The sequence below is a fragment of the Alosa sapidissima genome, chromosome 5 (genome assembly GCF_018492685.1).
Source record: "Alosa sapidissima isolate fAloSap1 chromosome 5, fAloSap1.pri, whole genome shotgun sequence".
NCBI classification, from domain to species: domain Eukaryota; kingdom Metazoa; phylum Chordata; class Actinopteri; order Clupeiformes; family Clupeidae; genus Alosa; species Alosa sapidissima.
The window spans coordinates 23,450,506-23,464,993 of NC_055961.1; the positions used below are offsets into that span (position 1 = coordinate 23,450,506).

Consider the following 14,488-nt stretch of genomic DNA (forward strand, 5'->3'; position numbering starts at 1 on the left):
GCATAGCACCTAGGATCCTAACAATGGAAACATGGTTGAGTGAATTTACTTTTGCCACACACACACACACACACACACACACACACAGATGAGACAAGGACAAAGGGCGTCCTTACCTCATCCTTGGCCAGGAAAATATAGTCATCTGAATTTGGGACTCTGTGAAGAAGAAATAGAGCTGTGTTGAGTGTTGCTGACTTAGACCAGAACGCTACGGGTGTCTTGTCGCCCTATGATCCAAGGTGCTATATGTGTATTATCATATTTACAGTTTTAATCATTATTTGAACCATGTGCAGTACATGAGGTCATGTTCTTGTCTCAAGAGTATTCTTTTTTATTTATTTTACAACCTATTTGTTGGGTATGGAATAAACATAATTATTTACTCCAAATAGTTTAGATCAAAATATTATTTTTGAGATAAAATATGGGAGCATATTTGTTTTAAGTGTTCAGGTTATTGCAAATTCAGTCAGTTGATTCTTCTTAAACTACTCATTTACTCCTTTTTGAACTTTTGAACCAGTTGGTTCTTTTTTTCTCTCTTAAGTCTTACTTCAGGATGAAGGCGTTTTTCTTCTTCTTGTATCCATTCGTACTGTCACAGGTACAGGTGTTGAGGTTGAGTAGTGGCTCGTCATTGTATGGCGTGGTGGTGTGTCGGGCATCTTTGTAGAAACCAATCTCTCCCTTGGTGAGCACACAGTAGAGGTTCACCCAGGACTTGCTGTGGAGGGAACACAGATGGAGACAAAGCCAAACGTTAAAATGTAATCCCCTTACCAATCTATTAAAATACATCCATTTACTTCACATTGGATCACATGTCCTTATCGACCCAAGTAGCAAATTTAAGAAACCAGGTTCTGGAAAAAAAGTCCATCTTTTTGGTCAGACGTGAATGTACTGATGAGCACTTTAACTACTACTAGTTCTCCTTCACAGATTGTGTGTACAACTAGGGGGCCTGTAATGCAGCTTCTAACCAGCAGGGGGAGTAAGCTTATCTATTGTCGCTTTACTGCACTAATCCTTCCTGTTTGTAAATGGCTCTCCCTTGCACACATTAGGAATGCTAAATGTAGCATGGCTATGAAAATGAGAAGGAAAAGAGGAAAGAGTTAATAGTGGTCACAGAGCCAGTCACTGTGGCCCTAATACTTTAATGCAAAGCTTTCTTCATCTAGAGTTTTTATAACACCTCTTCTTCAGCAAAGAGCCTGGTGCAGTGGGACTTGATATATGCTAGTTTTATTTAAGATTTTACTTGCCCCCCCAAAATGACATTCTCGTCGTGCTTGGGCTGTATGGATGCAGTCAACTGTTGTCCAGGACAATTTGTTCAATCTACTTTTGAACGGCATTCTTTCAAGCCCAGTTCACAACCTACTGAGCCTCTTGTCAAGCACAAAGACCTTACAGGAGAGGTACCCTATAGAGTTCCTTAAGGGGCCCTCTGCTGCCCCAATGCTCTGTCTGACAGCCTTGTATTATGCAGTCCTTAGTGAGCATGTCTCCAAGGTATGTTGTTGGGGCTGTTATGCATGGCATATTTGCTTGAGTATAATCTTAGGCACAGATTGTGTGTTTCCAATTTTTAAATATTCATATTCCATTCATTATTAATTTAATCATTGGCTAAAAGAGCACAGAATATGGATAGTATGTTTTTGGTCTGGACCATACATTGAGTTTCTACCTAAGGCCCTAGTTGAGAGACACTGTTGATGTCATAGGCCTACATATGCTGTCACTCAAACACAGATACTCCGTACATGCTATAAAACAAAGAGGACAGCTTGAGGAGTAAACTTTAGTAACAGTAATCTGAGTAATTTAGTTGCTCCTAACATTGACTGTGCTGATGTGCTGTAGTGATGGTTTTGTGTCTGTATTGTGCTGGGTGCAGAGTCCTTGTGGGGATTCTGTTACCTGTTGGGACTCTTCTCCTTGCCCTCAGGCTCGTGCTTGCGGTAGAGAAAGCCCTCCACCTGGACGGTGTGGCTGGGGATAGCTGGCACAGCAAGCGCACTCTGGGCGGGCGCCGATCGAGAGCGGCGGGTCGTCTCCTCTGGCTCTTTGGGCCTCGGCCTCCTCCGAGGTTTGGGCCGGTCCCTCGCCCGCGGGCGGTCTAGGCGGCCACATGGTGCTGAGAGAACACTGGGGGGCCGGTACACTTCCCCTCGGGCCTGTAGGAGTTCAGGAACCATTTTCAATACATTTTCCATAAATTCTTATTCATATGGATTATCCACATTTAACTATACATATATCACTTACTTGTGCTGCCTCTCTTTCTTGAACCTGCTCAACAATCTCAGCCATTGTGGAGCGTTTATCCCTAAAAACATCAAAGGACACCCAGTCAGAAGGTTGTACAAGTTCAAGTTATGCAAAAAACACTAGAAAAACATACTAGAAATTTGTAGCATGACATAGGAAGCTATTGAAAGCTAAAGCACACATTGTTAGTGAGCAGTCAGTTATAAGTAGATAATGGTTGTTAATATGGGTAATCATTTTACAACTACCCTTAACCCTTAAAGGAGTACCGTCACACCGGTGTGACGGGAATGTTGGGGAAATTAACATTCTAAAGAATATCTGGGTTCAATGAATTCAACATAGAATTTTAGAACCTTCAATTGTTGCGGAACTTAGAACGTTCAAAAACCTACACCTTTAAGGGTTAGCACTAAATATAGAATCATCTTAGTCCTCTTTCTCCCCATGGGATGCATGAGCTAGATTGACTAGTGTGGAGGTGTGGGTAATGTTAGCCACTTTTTCTAACCTCTGCTTGCAACACAGGCTCTAAGGAGTTTTTGCTCAAAACTACTAAGCTAACTACCTTATGGACCCTTTCAAGAGAGTTCCATTATCAGCATCATAGTTGGCCCCACAAGACTTCCTTTTTAACATTCCATATGTTATCTTAATGCAGAGGAAGTAGATTGGGGCCCAAATAGAACGTTCAAGCATTGTTTTTGTTTTTATTGTTGAAAGGGTCTATAGCCGATAGCTTAGCTTTGCAAAACCAGTAACAACACACACAGCAAGCCTACTGATTCAAGCCAGACAGCTTGCTAACTGATGTATTTAGCAACATTGTGATGTAAAGCCCACCACACTTTCACCACAAGTCACTAAACAACATAGCGTTCTCTGTGGCTAGTGTTTTTTAGCTACCATTAACTATATTGCAACCCTTGCAAAACATATCTGCAATTTTGGGACAGTTACTGCAGTTTTTTCTGAAATACAATACAGCACAGTAATATTTTAATGTCCAAAATATTGAATTTCATATGAACTGCAAATAAATCTGTAGTTTTGATACTCAGGAAACCCGGTTACTTGAAGTAGTGCAGTTATTTATTGTAATGGCCCTACCCTTTAATTAAAAAAAACAAAAAAACAATCAGTATCTCTTCATACCTACCTTCTTCCATCCAATAAATTAGCATTCACTCCTTTAAACGAAGCTTTTACCAGCCAGCCATTTACCAGTGTCTCTGCCTTTCTTAATATTGAAACTGCATGGTATGTGGCTTGGACCAGTGTAATAAGCTAATCAAGATACAAAATAAACATATTGAAAAAAGTAATTGAGTGAAAATAGAATTGAATAAACCACACCGGTCCTGACTCCCTCACCCAGGCCTCTTGTCCGATGTGGCAGATTCCTGGTCGCTGGGCTTGCCGCTGGCCTGACCACTGGCCTGGCCGCTGGCCTGCTCCTGCTCGCTGGACGACTGCCGCTCGAGCCGCCGGCGGTAGCGCTCCTGCCTGACGATCATGGGCAGCTCGTTGAGGCGCGCCTGGATCTCCTGCTCGCTGGAGGTCTGCCGGCCCAGCCTGTACTCGCGCTCCCGTCGCAGGTGGTCCATCTGGGGGTCGGAGCGGCTGCCGCGGGGGTCCCTCTGGAGCCGGCCGTGCAGCAGCTCCAAGCTGTCGATGCCGATGCCTGGGTGGATCTCGCCCACCGGGTGGCCCTGCTGCTGCTGCTGCTGCTGCTGGGCGTGGTGAGCCTCTAGTAGCGCTGGGACGGCCTTGTGGATGTGGTTTAGCTTGGGCTGCATGCAGTCGGTCTTCAGGTGCTGCCACGCGTACGCCATCTTCGGCTCGGGCATCATGCCAGCGGCGGCACCCCCCATGCCAGGATTGTTCAGCCCCTGGTAGCTGGAGCTGTCCACCCCCATCATACCCTGTTGGTTTAGCCCATGGTAACTGGAGCTGTCCACTCCAAGCTGCCCGGCCTGTTGGACCAGCACGTGATAGCCCGGATTGTCCGACATGCCGACCCCAGCTTGTGGGTTGAGGCCGTGGTAAGACGAGCCGTTCATGACAGGGCTGTAGGATGCCAGAGTTCCCAGTCTCTGGGCGAGGGAGTGGGCAGCCAGTTGTGGCACGTCTGGGCCAGACTTGATGTCCAGCTGGTCCTGGAGACTCTGCCTGAAGGGCGTGGAGGAGGACGATGAGGAGGACGAGCTCCCGACCAGGCAGGAGAGAGGAAACATCTGCCTGTTGAGCAGCGATGAAGAAGAAGACTGCCTGCTCTTCTCCTCCTTTAGCTTCTCCACCTGATAGGTGACAAACATAAAGACAGAGCAGGGAGAGTGGGAGAGACAACAGGCAACAATATTATCAACAGCATCCACACTCTCCACACTATTGATAGTATCAACAATAAGCTATACAGTATACTTGTGTATGCTGTGTGAGCTAAGATGAGCTGATGTTTATGACTGTGTATGAAAAGTACCTGTCAACATTACTCTGTAGGTAGGCAAAAACTCAACTCGTAGAAAAGTACTCTCTGTCTTAGAAAGCTTTATTTTGTTTCACTTTGTATCACTGTGACAAAAATCCAATGTGATATCACTTTCTTTACACAGAGCATATATTCTGTACATGCAGTGACAGACAATACAATCATACACCAGTTAAATATAATAAATAAATAAAAATATAATATAAATATGATATAAATAAACAAAATGATAAATCACCTATAAGTAGGGATGTAATATACGCTCAACTCACTATTCACGATTTTGTTTCACGATGCGATTTTCTCATGATTTCTTTTAAAAGAATATCCTGCGGACAAATTATGTTTGAAAAAATATTCCTTTATTTATATAAACTGAGGTCTGACAAGGTCTGAACTCGTTGTCAGCTAAGTGTCCCAGTCCCTTGCGTATTATCCAGTGCCCTGATGAGGTTGTTTTAAATTAGAATAAACTTTTGACCAATCTGACACCCAATTGTACTATTGTTGTCAATTATGGGGATATCTGTGTTTTATCACTCTGAACAACCAACCAACAACTGAATGTGTACTGATGTCTGACATCGAACAAGTGAAATCAAAAGCAGATTACGCCCTACTCTGTTTAAAAATTTGATTAATAAACGATCCATATTTTTTTTAACCGGTTGTAATCTTCACACATTTGTATTGATTTTTAGCCGATTCATCGCTACATCCCTACCTATAAGTACTCTGATTGTATGAGATATACAGTATTAACCTGTCGCAAAGAGCTGAAATGTTCCTTCCATGTGGCCGCAGCTTTCCGGAATGCCTCATGCCGACGAATCAGCTGCTCCACCTCATCGGCCCCTCCTGTCCCGCCCATCATTTCACGTGGGCTGGCAGGGCTGATCATTGGCTCTTTGGAGGTTAGCCACGCCTTCTCGGCCTGAATCCTCTGGGCTTCTTGGAGTCTCTGTTGCGCTGCAGCATCAGAGTGCAACAGCAGAACACTCAGAAAATAGATTTAGTCCTGATCTAGCGTGGATGCACTGGATTTGACAGATCCCTGCTATTTCAACATTTTGATTCTAATTATAGTTGTCTCACAGACATGTGTCTTTTTAAGTCCATATATTGTTGTGGTTGATATAATAAGCTTTTAAGTGCTCCAATTCAAGGTATTAGTTACTCTACTATTATTAATACCGCTACCATGTTTAATGATAATGTGTGTGTGTGTGTGTGTGTGTGTGTGTGTGTGTGTGTGTGTGTGTGTAAATTAATGTCCTAATAAATTCTAGTGCTTACTGTGCTGCAGTTTTTCCCAGTGCTGGTCCCATCGATCATTCAGGTCTTTCTGCTTGGCCATCACATGGTCCAGCTTCTCCTTTACCTGGTAGACAGACAGACAGACAGAGAGAAGATGTGGATAGAGAGAATCAGATAAATGATAGAGAAAAGGTATGTGCTGTGTGTGTGAGTGTGTTTATGCGTGTGCCTGTATGTGTGTGTGCGTGCGTGCGTGCGTGCGTGCGAGTGTGTGTGAGAGCGTGTGTATATGGCTATACGTGTGTGTTTATGCCACCCTGTGTGTTTTAGTACAACACCTCTTCAGATGCAGGGTTACGGGCTGCTAGGAGCATCCTTCCCATTTCCACACACTGGGTGAAGACTTTGCTCTTGGCCTCCATCTTAGCCTTCAGATTCTGATGCTGGGACATCATCGTCTCTACACCTGACACGTCCCTGATTTTTTTTAGAAACAAATACACAAAGCAATGAGACACACAATAAACCACAGATTGGGAAATAACAATGGCACTAATTCACTTATATAGCAATCAACGTGCTGACAATGTGGAATGTAGGAAGTATTCCTGAAGCTAACAACACCAAGGTAATGTGTGCGTTTTTCTACTCTCCTATACATCATAAAAATAAATACATACACAATAAAATGTCTGTTAAATTAATAAAATAAATTAATTAATTAATGAATATCTCCCCCCTATTCATAGCTTAGTACCGTACGGTATCTGCATAGGTAGAGTTTTGTAAGTATGCAGATGAAGTTTGCAGCTAGTAAGCTAATACAACATAATGGCAATCTGTGAAAACAGCATTTTATAACAAACTAATTTGCCTCAAAGGGACCGTCACAAACTGGAGCAGTGATCAGCCGACCATTCCCAGCAAAAATGCTCCAAAGAAGAGTGTGACATTTAAACAGAAATAGGTTTCTGCAGCTGTGTCCAAAGGCAACTAGAATACGCCTCATCTACTGTATGGCATTTACCCAGACTTCATGCTACACTTCTGCCTTTAGAAGTAACTGTTTCTGCAGTAAGGGTTCTTACTTATAAGGAATTTGTTTGTAAATGTATGTCACAAATCAACCCAGATTTCTGGCCTGTTTTTTTTTTTTTTAAACAAATGCATTTTGATATTAGGAAAGATACACCAGAATGGTGTAGGCCTATTTCTAAAACTAAACATGACAGGTGACAAATTAGGTGGCTACTGTTAATGAAAATATATCATTTCTACACTCACCGGTCAACCACAAAAATTTGTTTATCAAGATGCCTGCCAGTAATCTAGTCAGTAAGGCATATTGAGGGAGGTAGGCAGTGGATGGAGGAGTGAAGGGGGTTTAACCCATTTGCTTTTAGCATGTGTTAAGTTCCATTAGCAATCTACAGCTTCAGCAATTGTGTGTTTAGGTCTATCTGCTACAGTCTTTAAGAAATACTAAACCATCAGTCTACCACAACTTGAACAGGTGTGTATGTGTGTGTGTGTGTGTGTGTGTGTGTGTGTGTGTGTGTGTTCATACCTAGCACTGTCCGGATGGGGTCCAATCTGGCCCATAATGCCATCTGTCCACATGCTCAGCTCTCGCACCAGGGCAAAGAACTGCACCTTGTCCGTTACCGTGGTGACCTGCACACGGCTGCCCTCGCAGGAAACCAGCAGTTCCCTCCAGGCTTGCATCACTTCCTGCTCACGGGCCAGGATTGCGTCTGCCTTCTCCCCAGCGTAAATGGCCCTCAACTGGGCAGCATTCTCCTGTAGCTGCCGCACCTGTGGGATCATAGGTAGAAAGGTCAGACAGAAAAACATGATAACAGATTTTCTTGTTCCTTACGATGGGTCTGGTCAGTGTCATATAATATCATATAATTTATTCAGTGAGAAATATTATGTTTAATATATGTCTAAAATATTATGTTATTATGTAAATATTGTTTGAGTGGAGTATAGCATCTTAAAATAGATATGGTCAATTTACTATTTTACTATTGTCAACTTGGATGCAGTTAGTGGGCATATTTTTTTATAGATGTGTAAATCACAAATCTTTTTAGCGTACCCTCCTATGTGATCTCAGGTTATTAAAGGGATCAAATGATTTCTATGGGTGCCTATATGTGTGTGTGTGTGTGTGTGTGTGTGTGGTCTCACCTGGGTGACGAGGAGCTGGAGCGCATGCTCAAACGAGTGCAGGAGCCTCTGCAGCGTACCGGGGTTGGCTGTGCTCACCTGACATGAACGCACCTCAGGGAGCTGACGCATCTTGCCCTCGATCTGAACCAACACCTGGTATACAACATAATACACAAACAGTACCAAGGCAGAGTGTTGAGAGGGCATGGAGTAGTTAAGACCGGAAAATGATTAGTCTTAGGTTAGCTTAGATTAGACCTAGGAATTTTGCAGCTGAAGGCATTATGACAAGGACAGACTAAGATCTCTAGTCTACATTAATGATACCAGCTATAACACACACGCACACACACACACATACACACACTCACACACACACACACACACACACACACATACAGTAAGACACATAAGACACGACACAAACCAGACAGACACATACACTGAATCGAACACATACACAGTACAAGCAAAGATCTCTACATATATCCATATACACACATACACATGATATTACTGTAATTTCCCAACTATAAGCCCAGGTTTATACATTGATTTTGCAAAATTTCTTAAGCTATGATGTTAATACATGGCGGCAGTTAATATGGCATTAATATGGTTTTGTTTTTTTAACTTGCATAAAACACTGTCCTGTGGTTTACACAATGCAGCTAATACACAGAAAATTACTGTAAATGCCTGTAGGATGCCATTTTGTTTTTTCCTGCTTACCTCCTGGCCGTCGGTGAAGAACTTGTGCAGCTGGTGGGAGGCAGCCAGCATCTGGCTCCTCGTCTCCATAAGCTCCTGCAGGTCAGCCCACGACTCGTTCAGACCGTCCTTCCACTCGGCGATGGTGGCGGCGTCCACGTGGCCGCAGTCGATCATCTCATTCACCATCTTGTTGACGGACTCCATCTGCCTCTGGCCGGCCGCGCGCGTCTCCGTCGTGAACTTGGTGAAGTTCTCCTGCAGAACCTACAAGGCGGAAGGGCAATGTTAGGGAAGGTGAGGAGAGACGGTGGAAGAGAGGGGAGGGAGAAATCATTTTTACAGTATTGTAATTTGACTTATTATACTTAGTAATTTATGAGGAAGAAGGCATATTTATGGAAGTATGCTTATTCAGAAATACGCAGAATCGCTTAACAATCTATGTTTGAAGTTAATGAAAATCTATGCATCAGTCTACATTAATGTTTGTAATGTTGGTTGAACAGAAAACCCTGCGCCCACACAGCAGATGCTCAGTTATGCTTAAAAGGATGGCATTTCAAGAGTATCCCCTGTACTGAATTGGCACAAGTCTCGACTCTAGTTATGAAACTAGTATTTTCCAATGCTGAGCAGTATGAGATGCGCAGCCCTGCCGTAAGGCACTGAAGCTTACTGACCGTGACATGCTCCAGGTCCTGTCCCATCTCTGTGGAGCTGGCCACCGCCTCGCGCTCGGCTATCCACTTCTCCAGGCCCTCCACCTCACGCTTCAGCTGGTACAGCCAGTACTGCTGCTCCAGCTTGGTCTTGCGCTGCTCCACCAGGTCCTTCAGCGACACGTACAGGCGGTCTATGTGGGACTGCTGCTTGGTGATATGCTCACTGAAGGAGATCAGACAGAGAGAGAGACAGAGATAGATAGAGCGAAGGGGGGGACTATACATAACTCAGATAACACTTTTCGCATTTATGTGAATGTGGGAACTATCTCCATAATATTAACATTGTTTATGTATCCATCCATCCATCCATCAATCAGTTTATCTATCTATCAATCCATTCATCCCTCCATCTTTTTTTTTGCATCTTCTACCTGTCCGGGTGTCCGAGCTCCAGCATCCTGCGGCACTGCTGAGACAGGAAGCTGACGGTCTCGGCGTAGTTCTCCACCGTCTGCTCCAGAGCGAGCTGCTCCTTCAGGAGCCTCAGGGTGCTTGGCTCATCCTGCCAGGAACAAACACAGACCCCCCACACAACCGCAATAAGAGACAGAGCTGGAGATTGAGGCCCCGGAAAAATCCGCTGAGGCTTTATATTAACCTTCTGTCGTCAGATATGATACAGTCATATATCATAAACAAATACAAATGCCATACAGGTTTGTCGAGACAAGTGATGAAGGAGCATAATGTTTACATTTTGACAAAATATCAAGAGAGATCGAAAATGTCTAGTGCTCTAACAACTAGCATGTCACATAGCTGCTACAGCACAGCAATTACCTATAACAACAACAAATCACAGCATCGCATACTGACTGATGATCACTAAATGACAGGGTGTGGTAAACCAAAACCCCTCAGTGTCCCGCACTGGCCCCACTGAATCCTTCAGGAGTATCACTCCGCTTGCTACACCTCATCCTGCCATGCAGATAAACCCACACCTGCTGTAAACGCACAGGGCATAATCGCAGAAATATTGTGGGCCATCTGCTGATCTGCTGTGGCTCTGTTCACTATACGTGGCTGCGTGTGGTGGTGTGCCAGAATAACAGATTAAAAGACTCCTAAGTGGGATGACTTCATCTTACTGAGATGACAAACACCACAATTGCTGTATGTTGAGTAGATAGTATGGTTGGATAATTACACTGTATGGTTGTAAAACCCTTTATAAATTGTTCCTAAAGTGTGTCAGGAGGAAAATAGAGTGAATTGTTAAAATATGTTTACAAGGCCTGTAAATCTAAATGGGGATGAAGAAGTTAAGGTTACATCTTAAAACACTAAATTACCTTTTATTTAATATTTCATTAATTAGGCCTACTTATGCACACTCTCCCATAGGCCCAACTAAAATAGTTCTACATTAATCAATCCTCTAACAAAGTTTTTCATAGAAATGGATTTAAATACACCAAACTGAGCATAAACTTTTCTATTCATACTGTACACCAAAAATGTCCATAACAATTGTCCAACACACCAAATACAATACAATACAACAAATGCAGTTTGATAAACTCTGGCTGGCTGATTCTATTTGTGATATGGAAATGACTGCTGGGGATGATATCTGAATGTTGCCTGCTAGTGGGTGAGAAAGCTTCATACCGTTCCTCTCTCCTCGTTGATGACCTGGAGCTTCTGACCACTGAGCCAGGAATCTGCCTTGGCTGCCTGCGTGTAGTACTGCTGGGCATGGAACACAGCATCCAGCATCACCGTACGACGCTCCGCCTCCACCAGAAGCACCTCCCACAGCTGCCGTGCATGCTCCGCCCCTTCTCGCACCAGTTCTGCCTCCGGGGTGCGTAGTGCCGCCACTGCTCCCGCCCTCTCCAGAACCTCCTCCAATCGGTCTCTCCGGCTCTGCAGATCCATCTGCAGCACCTGCTCCAGACCAATCAGAATTAAGAATCTCTCTGTCAGTAAAACAATATTGAGACGACGGGCCCTATTTTAATGTTCTAAAACGCATGGTCTGAAGCATATGGTTTAAGCACATTTAGGGCGTGTCCAGTCCACTTTTGCTAGTTTGACGGCGGAATAAGTGATCAGACGCCGAGCACATGGTTCAAAAGGGTTGTTCTTATGTTTCTTATTTAATCACGGGTGTATTTTGGGCGTAACATCCATTAAACCAATGAGACTGACATATGCCATTCCCTTTAAGAGCAAGAAACGCATTACAGTAAGAGCACGCCGTGTTGGTTTTTTGGACAACGAGTGAGTGCATATCGCCAGAAGGAATCTGCTTGCACATGCGACTGTGAATGCAACAGCAGGATTCAACAACAAAACAAAGTCTTACACTTAATTATTTACTTTCACTACTGACTGACAAAGGGTTACAATCGAAAACGTAGCCTGAAATGTAGCCTGAAAAAAAAAAAAAAAATTGCAGAAAATGCGCATTTCACCATTTTTTCCTTTAAGTCAGTAGCATTATCATTTTTAGTGGCGTTAAAATAGCAATTTGTGATCATGCACCTGACCACATCTAGTTTTTTCATCGACACACACATGAGTGCGCAAGGTTCATTTGACAACTCGTACACCTGGCAGAATAATAATCATTGTGCCAGTATAAGCTAGCAACGAGACTTGCATCGCGCCTGGCACCACGATGCACCAGGTGTAAGATGAAGGGTTCTATTTTCAACAATGCATAACATGGCGGAGAATGCAATGCAGTACAAGAAAGAGATGGACCAATTCTTATTTAAAGTCAACCTATGTCATGTCATGTTCCTTTAGATCAGTGTTCTCAAAGTGTGGTCCAGGGACCACTGGTGGTCCGCAAGCTATCCCAAGTGGTCCGCGAGCAGACGTGGTAAAATATAATATAGATGAGTTGTTTGCAATATTGAACCAACTTGTATGTAAATCCAAACAGTTCTGCAACACTGTCTATGTAAGATAGGCCAATTTAAATCGTATTCTCTGACACAATAAGCAAAGTTTTTTTAGCTAGGTGGTCCTGCGCTTCTTTTTTATTGGTTAAGTGGTCCTTCATCTGAAAAAGTTTGAGAAACACTGCTTTAAATGTTAAAAAAGCCAAACTAATTACTCAATTAATTTACACTTGATTGCGCCCAGCACTATGTTAATGAATTAGCATATTAGCTTGTTCTCACTGCGTGGTTGCCACAGTGATGAAGCCTGTTTGTGGTGTGCAGCATTGTAATGTCTTCATGTTCAACTGAATTGTCCTGGTGAATGTTTAATCATACCTCCAAATTCCTCAAAACCCTACCAAAATGTAAAAAAAGCTAGTACCGCACAACAGTGCCAAATATATTCACAAAACACCATGATGTAGCTAACTAGCTAGCTTTGTCAATTCCTGTTGAGGCTATTTGTAAGATATGGCTGTCTACCATCTATCATACCATCTATCTATGGCTGGCTATCAGCCTATGCCTCTTTAAAATGAATAGGACTCCACACAGTATTGTCTTAAATCCTTTTTTCACTACACAAGCAGTAATTTAGCATCATCTGAATGGTATGTGGGTTGCGTTAGGGGGAGCGGGAACCTCATTTGTCTTCATCAGCTGTTGCACACTCTGCAGGTTGTTTCCGTATTCCTTGGAGGATGCCAGAGGGAGTCTCTCCTGGATCCACACCTGCAGGACCACACAACACCATCCAATACAAAACTCTCATACGGCTACATGGATGCATAAGTACTAGGGCCCTAATTTAAATACTGGTCAAAGTGCAAAGTCTAGCTAAAACTTGATTAATAACTATGCAAAATATATTTGCAAATTTAATACCATGAAAAAGACCCTAAGCACAAACAGTGGTGGGTCAGCTAAAAGCTGTCTCATGCCACATGATTCAATTAGTTCATGCACAAGAACTCATAAATTGAGTTTGCACTTTGCCTAGCATTTAAATTAGGGCTCCTAGTGTCCATTGTGTAAGGCCAACATTTGTGTCTTAAATATTTAGTTTGAGTATGTCTGCAAACAAGGTATGGCGTGAGTGAGTGATAAATTAGAAATTAGGTATAATCCTAGTCTGGGTTTCTGAGAACTCACAATCTCGTCCTCCAGGTCCTGGCTGACTTGGTGCATCTCCTTGGAGGCCAGCAGGATGCGGCGCCTCTCCTTGAGCGGCTCGATGAGGCGGCAGATGCGTGTCTCGGCTGGCCGCTCCTCTCCTTCCACCATCCTCAGCAGGCCCGCCTGCAGCTCGCCAGCGCCTACGCCCACGCCCACGTCCGACATGCTGCCCCCCAGCTGAGACATGCCCACTCCGCGGTACAACTGCGACTCCATGGTCTGGCACAGTGGGGGTCAGGAGAGAGGGGGAGAGGGAGAAGGAGAGAGAGAGGTAGGCAAAGCGGAAAGACAAAAGACAAATGCTTTGAAACATGCCCAGCCCAGAGTTTACGCAGTTTACACAGACTGGAAATCTCACCCAGTGTTTAGGTCACGTCTGCACTGTAAAACTATAACATCCTATGTCACATACAGTATTTCTATACCATCACAGCATCAAACATGTCTGATGTCTCATATGAGTGTGAGGGCCAGATGTACTAACGCTTTTGCGCCCACTTCAGGCGTATTTGTTTCGCAATGTGTGTGTAAAATCATTGCGAGGTATGTACAAACAGGCCGCAATGATGTAAAAGCGCAAACTGCCTGTCGCGGGAGCTGAAAGTGGCAGATTGCGTTTGTCATGCATATGCATTCATGGGAGGATCCAGGGGAAAGTGGGAGTTTAGCGTAAAAAGATGGGAGGGGAAGAGTAAAGAGCGCCTAATTATGTATTCCGCGGTATGTACAAAGACTGCTCCTGAAAGCGCACGTCTATTCTG

General features: G+C 43.7%; 1 protein-coding gene across 1 annotated transcript in view; it reads right to left on the bottom strand.

Annotated features, from left to right (window-relative positions):
- Positions 1 to 14,488, bottom strand: part of sptbn4a (spectrin, beta, non-erythrocytic 4a) — a 38,101-nt gene that overhangs the window by 4,349 nt on the left and 19,264 nt on the right. The window contains exons 3-18 of the mRNA XM_042092378.1: positions 13,704 to 13,946; positions 13,194 to 13,283; positions 11,266 to 11,544; positions 10,023 to 10,153; positions 9,607 to 9,811; positions 8,945 to 9,190; positions 8,231 to 8,365; positions 7,602 to 7,849; positions 6,373 to 6,511; positions 6,074 to 6,158; positions 5,541 to 5,746; positions 3,661 to 4,586; positions 2,284 to 2,344; positions 1,936 to 2,192; positions 560 to 730; positions 117 to 159 (exon numbers count right to left, since the gene is read on the bottom strand). Of these exons, the coding sequence (XP_041948312.1) occupies positions 117 to 159; positions 560 to 730; positions 1,936 to 2,192; positions 2,284 to 2,344; positions 3,661 to 4,586; positions 5,541 to 5,746; positions 6,074 to 6,158; positions 6,373 to 6,511; positions 7,602 to 7,849; positions 8,231 to 8,365; positions 8,945 to 9,190; positions 9,607 to 9,811; positions 10,023 to 10,153; positions 11,266 to 11,544; positions 13,194 to 13,283; positions 13,704 to 13,946 (3,465 nt within the window). The remainder of the gene's footprint in view (positions 1 to 116; positions 160 to 559; positions 731 to 1,935; positions 2,193 to 2,283; positions 2,345 to 3,660; positions 4,587 to 5,540; positions 5,747 to 6,073; positions 6,159 to 6,372; positions 6,512 to 7,601; positions 7,850 to 8,230; positions 8,366 to 8,944; positions 9,191 to 9,606; positions 9,812 to 10,022; positions 10,154 to 11,265; positions 11,545 to 13,193; positions 13,284 to 13,703; positions 13,947 to 14,488) is intronic.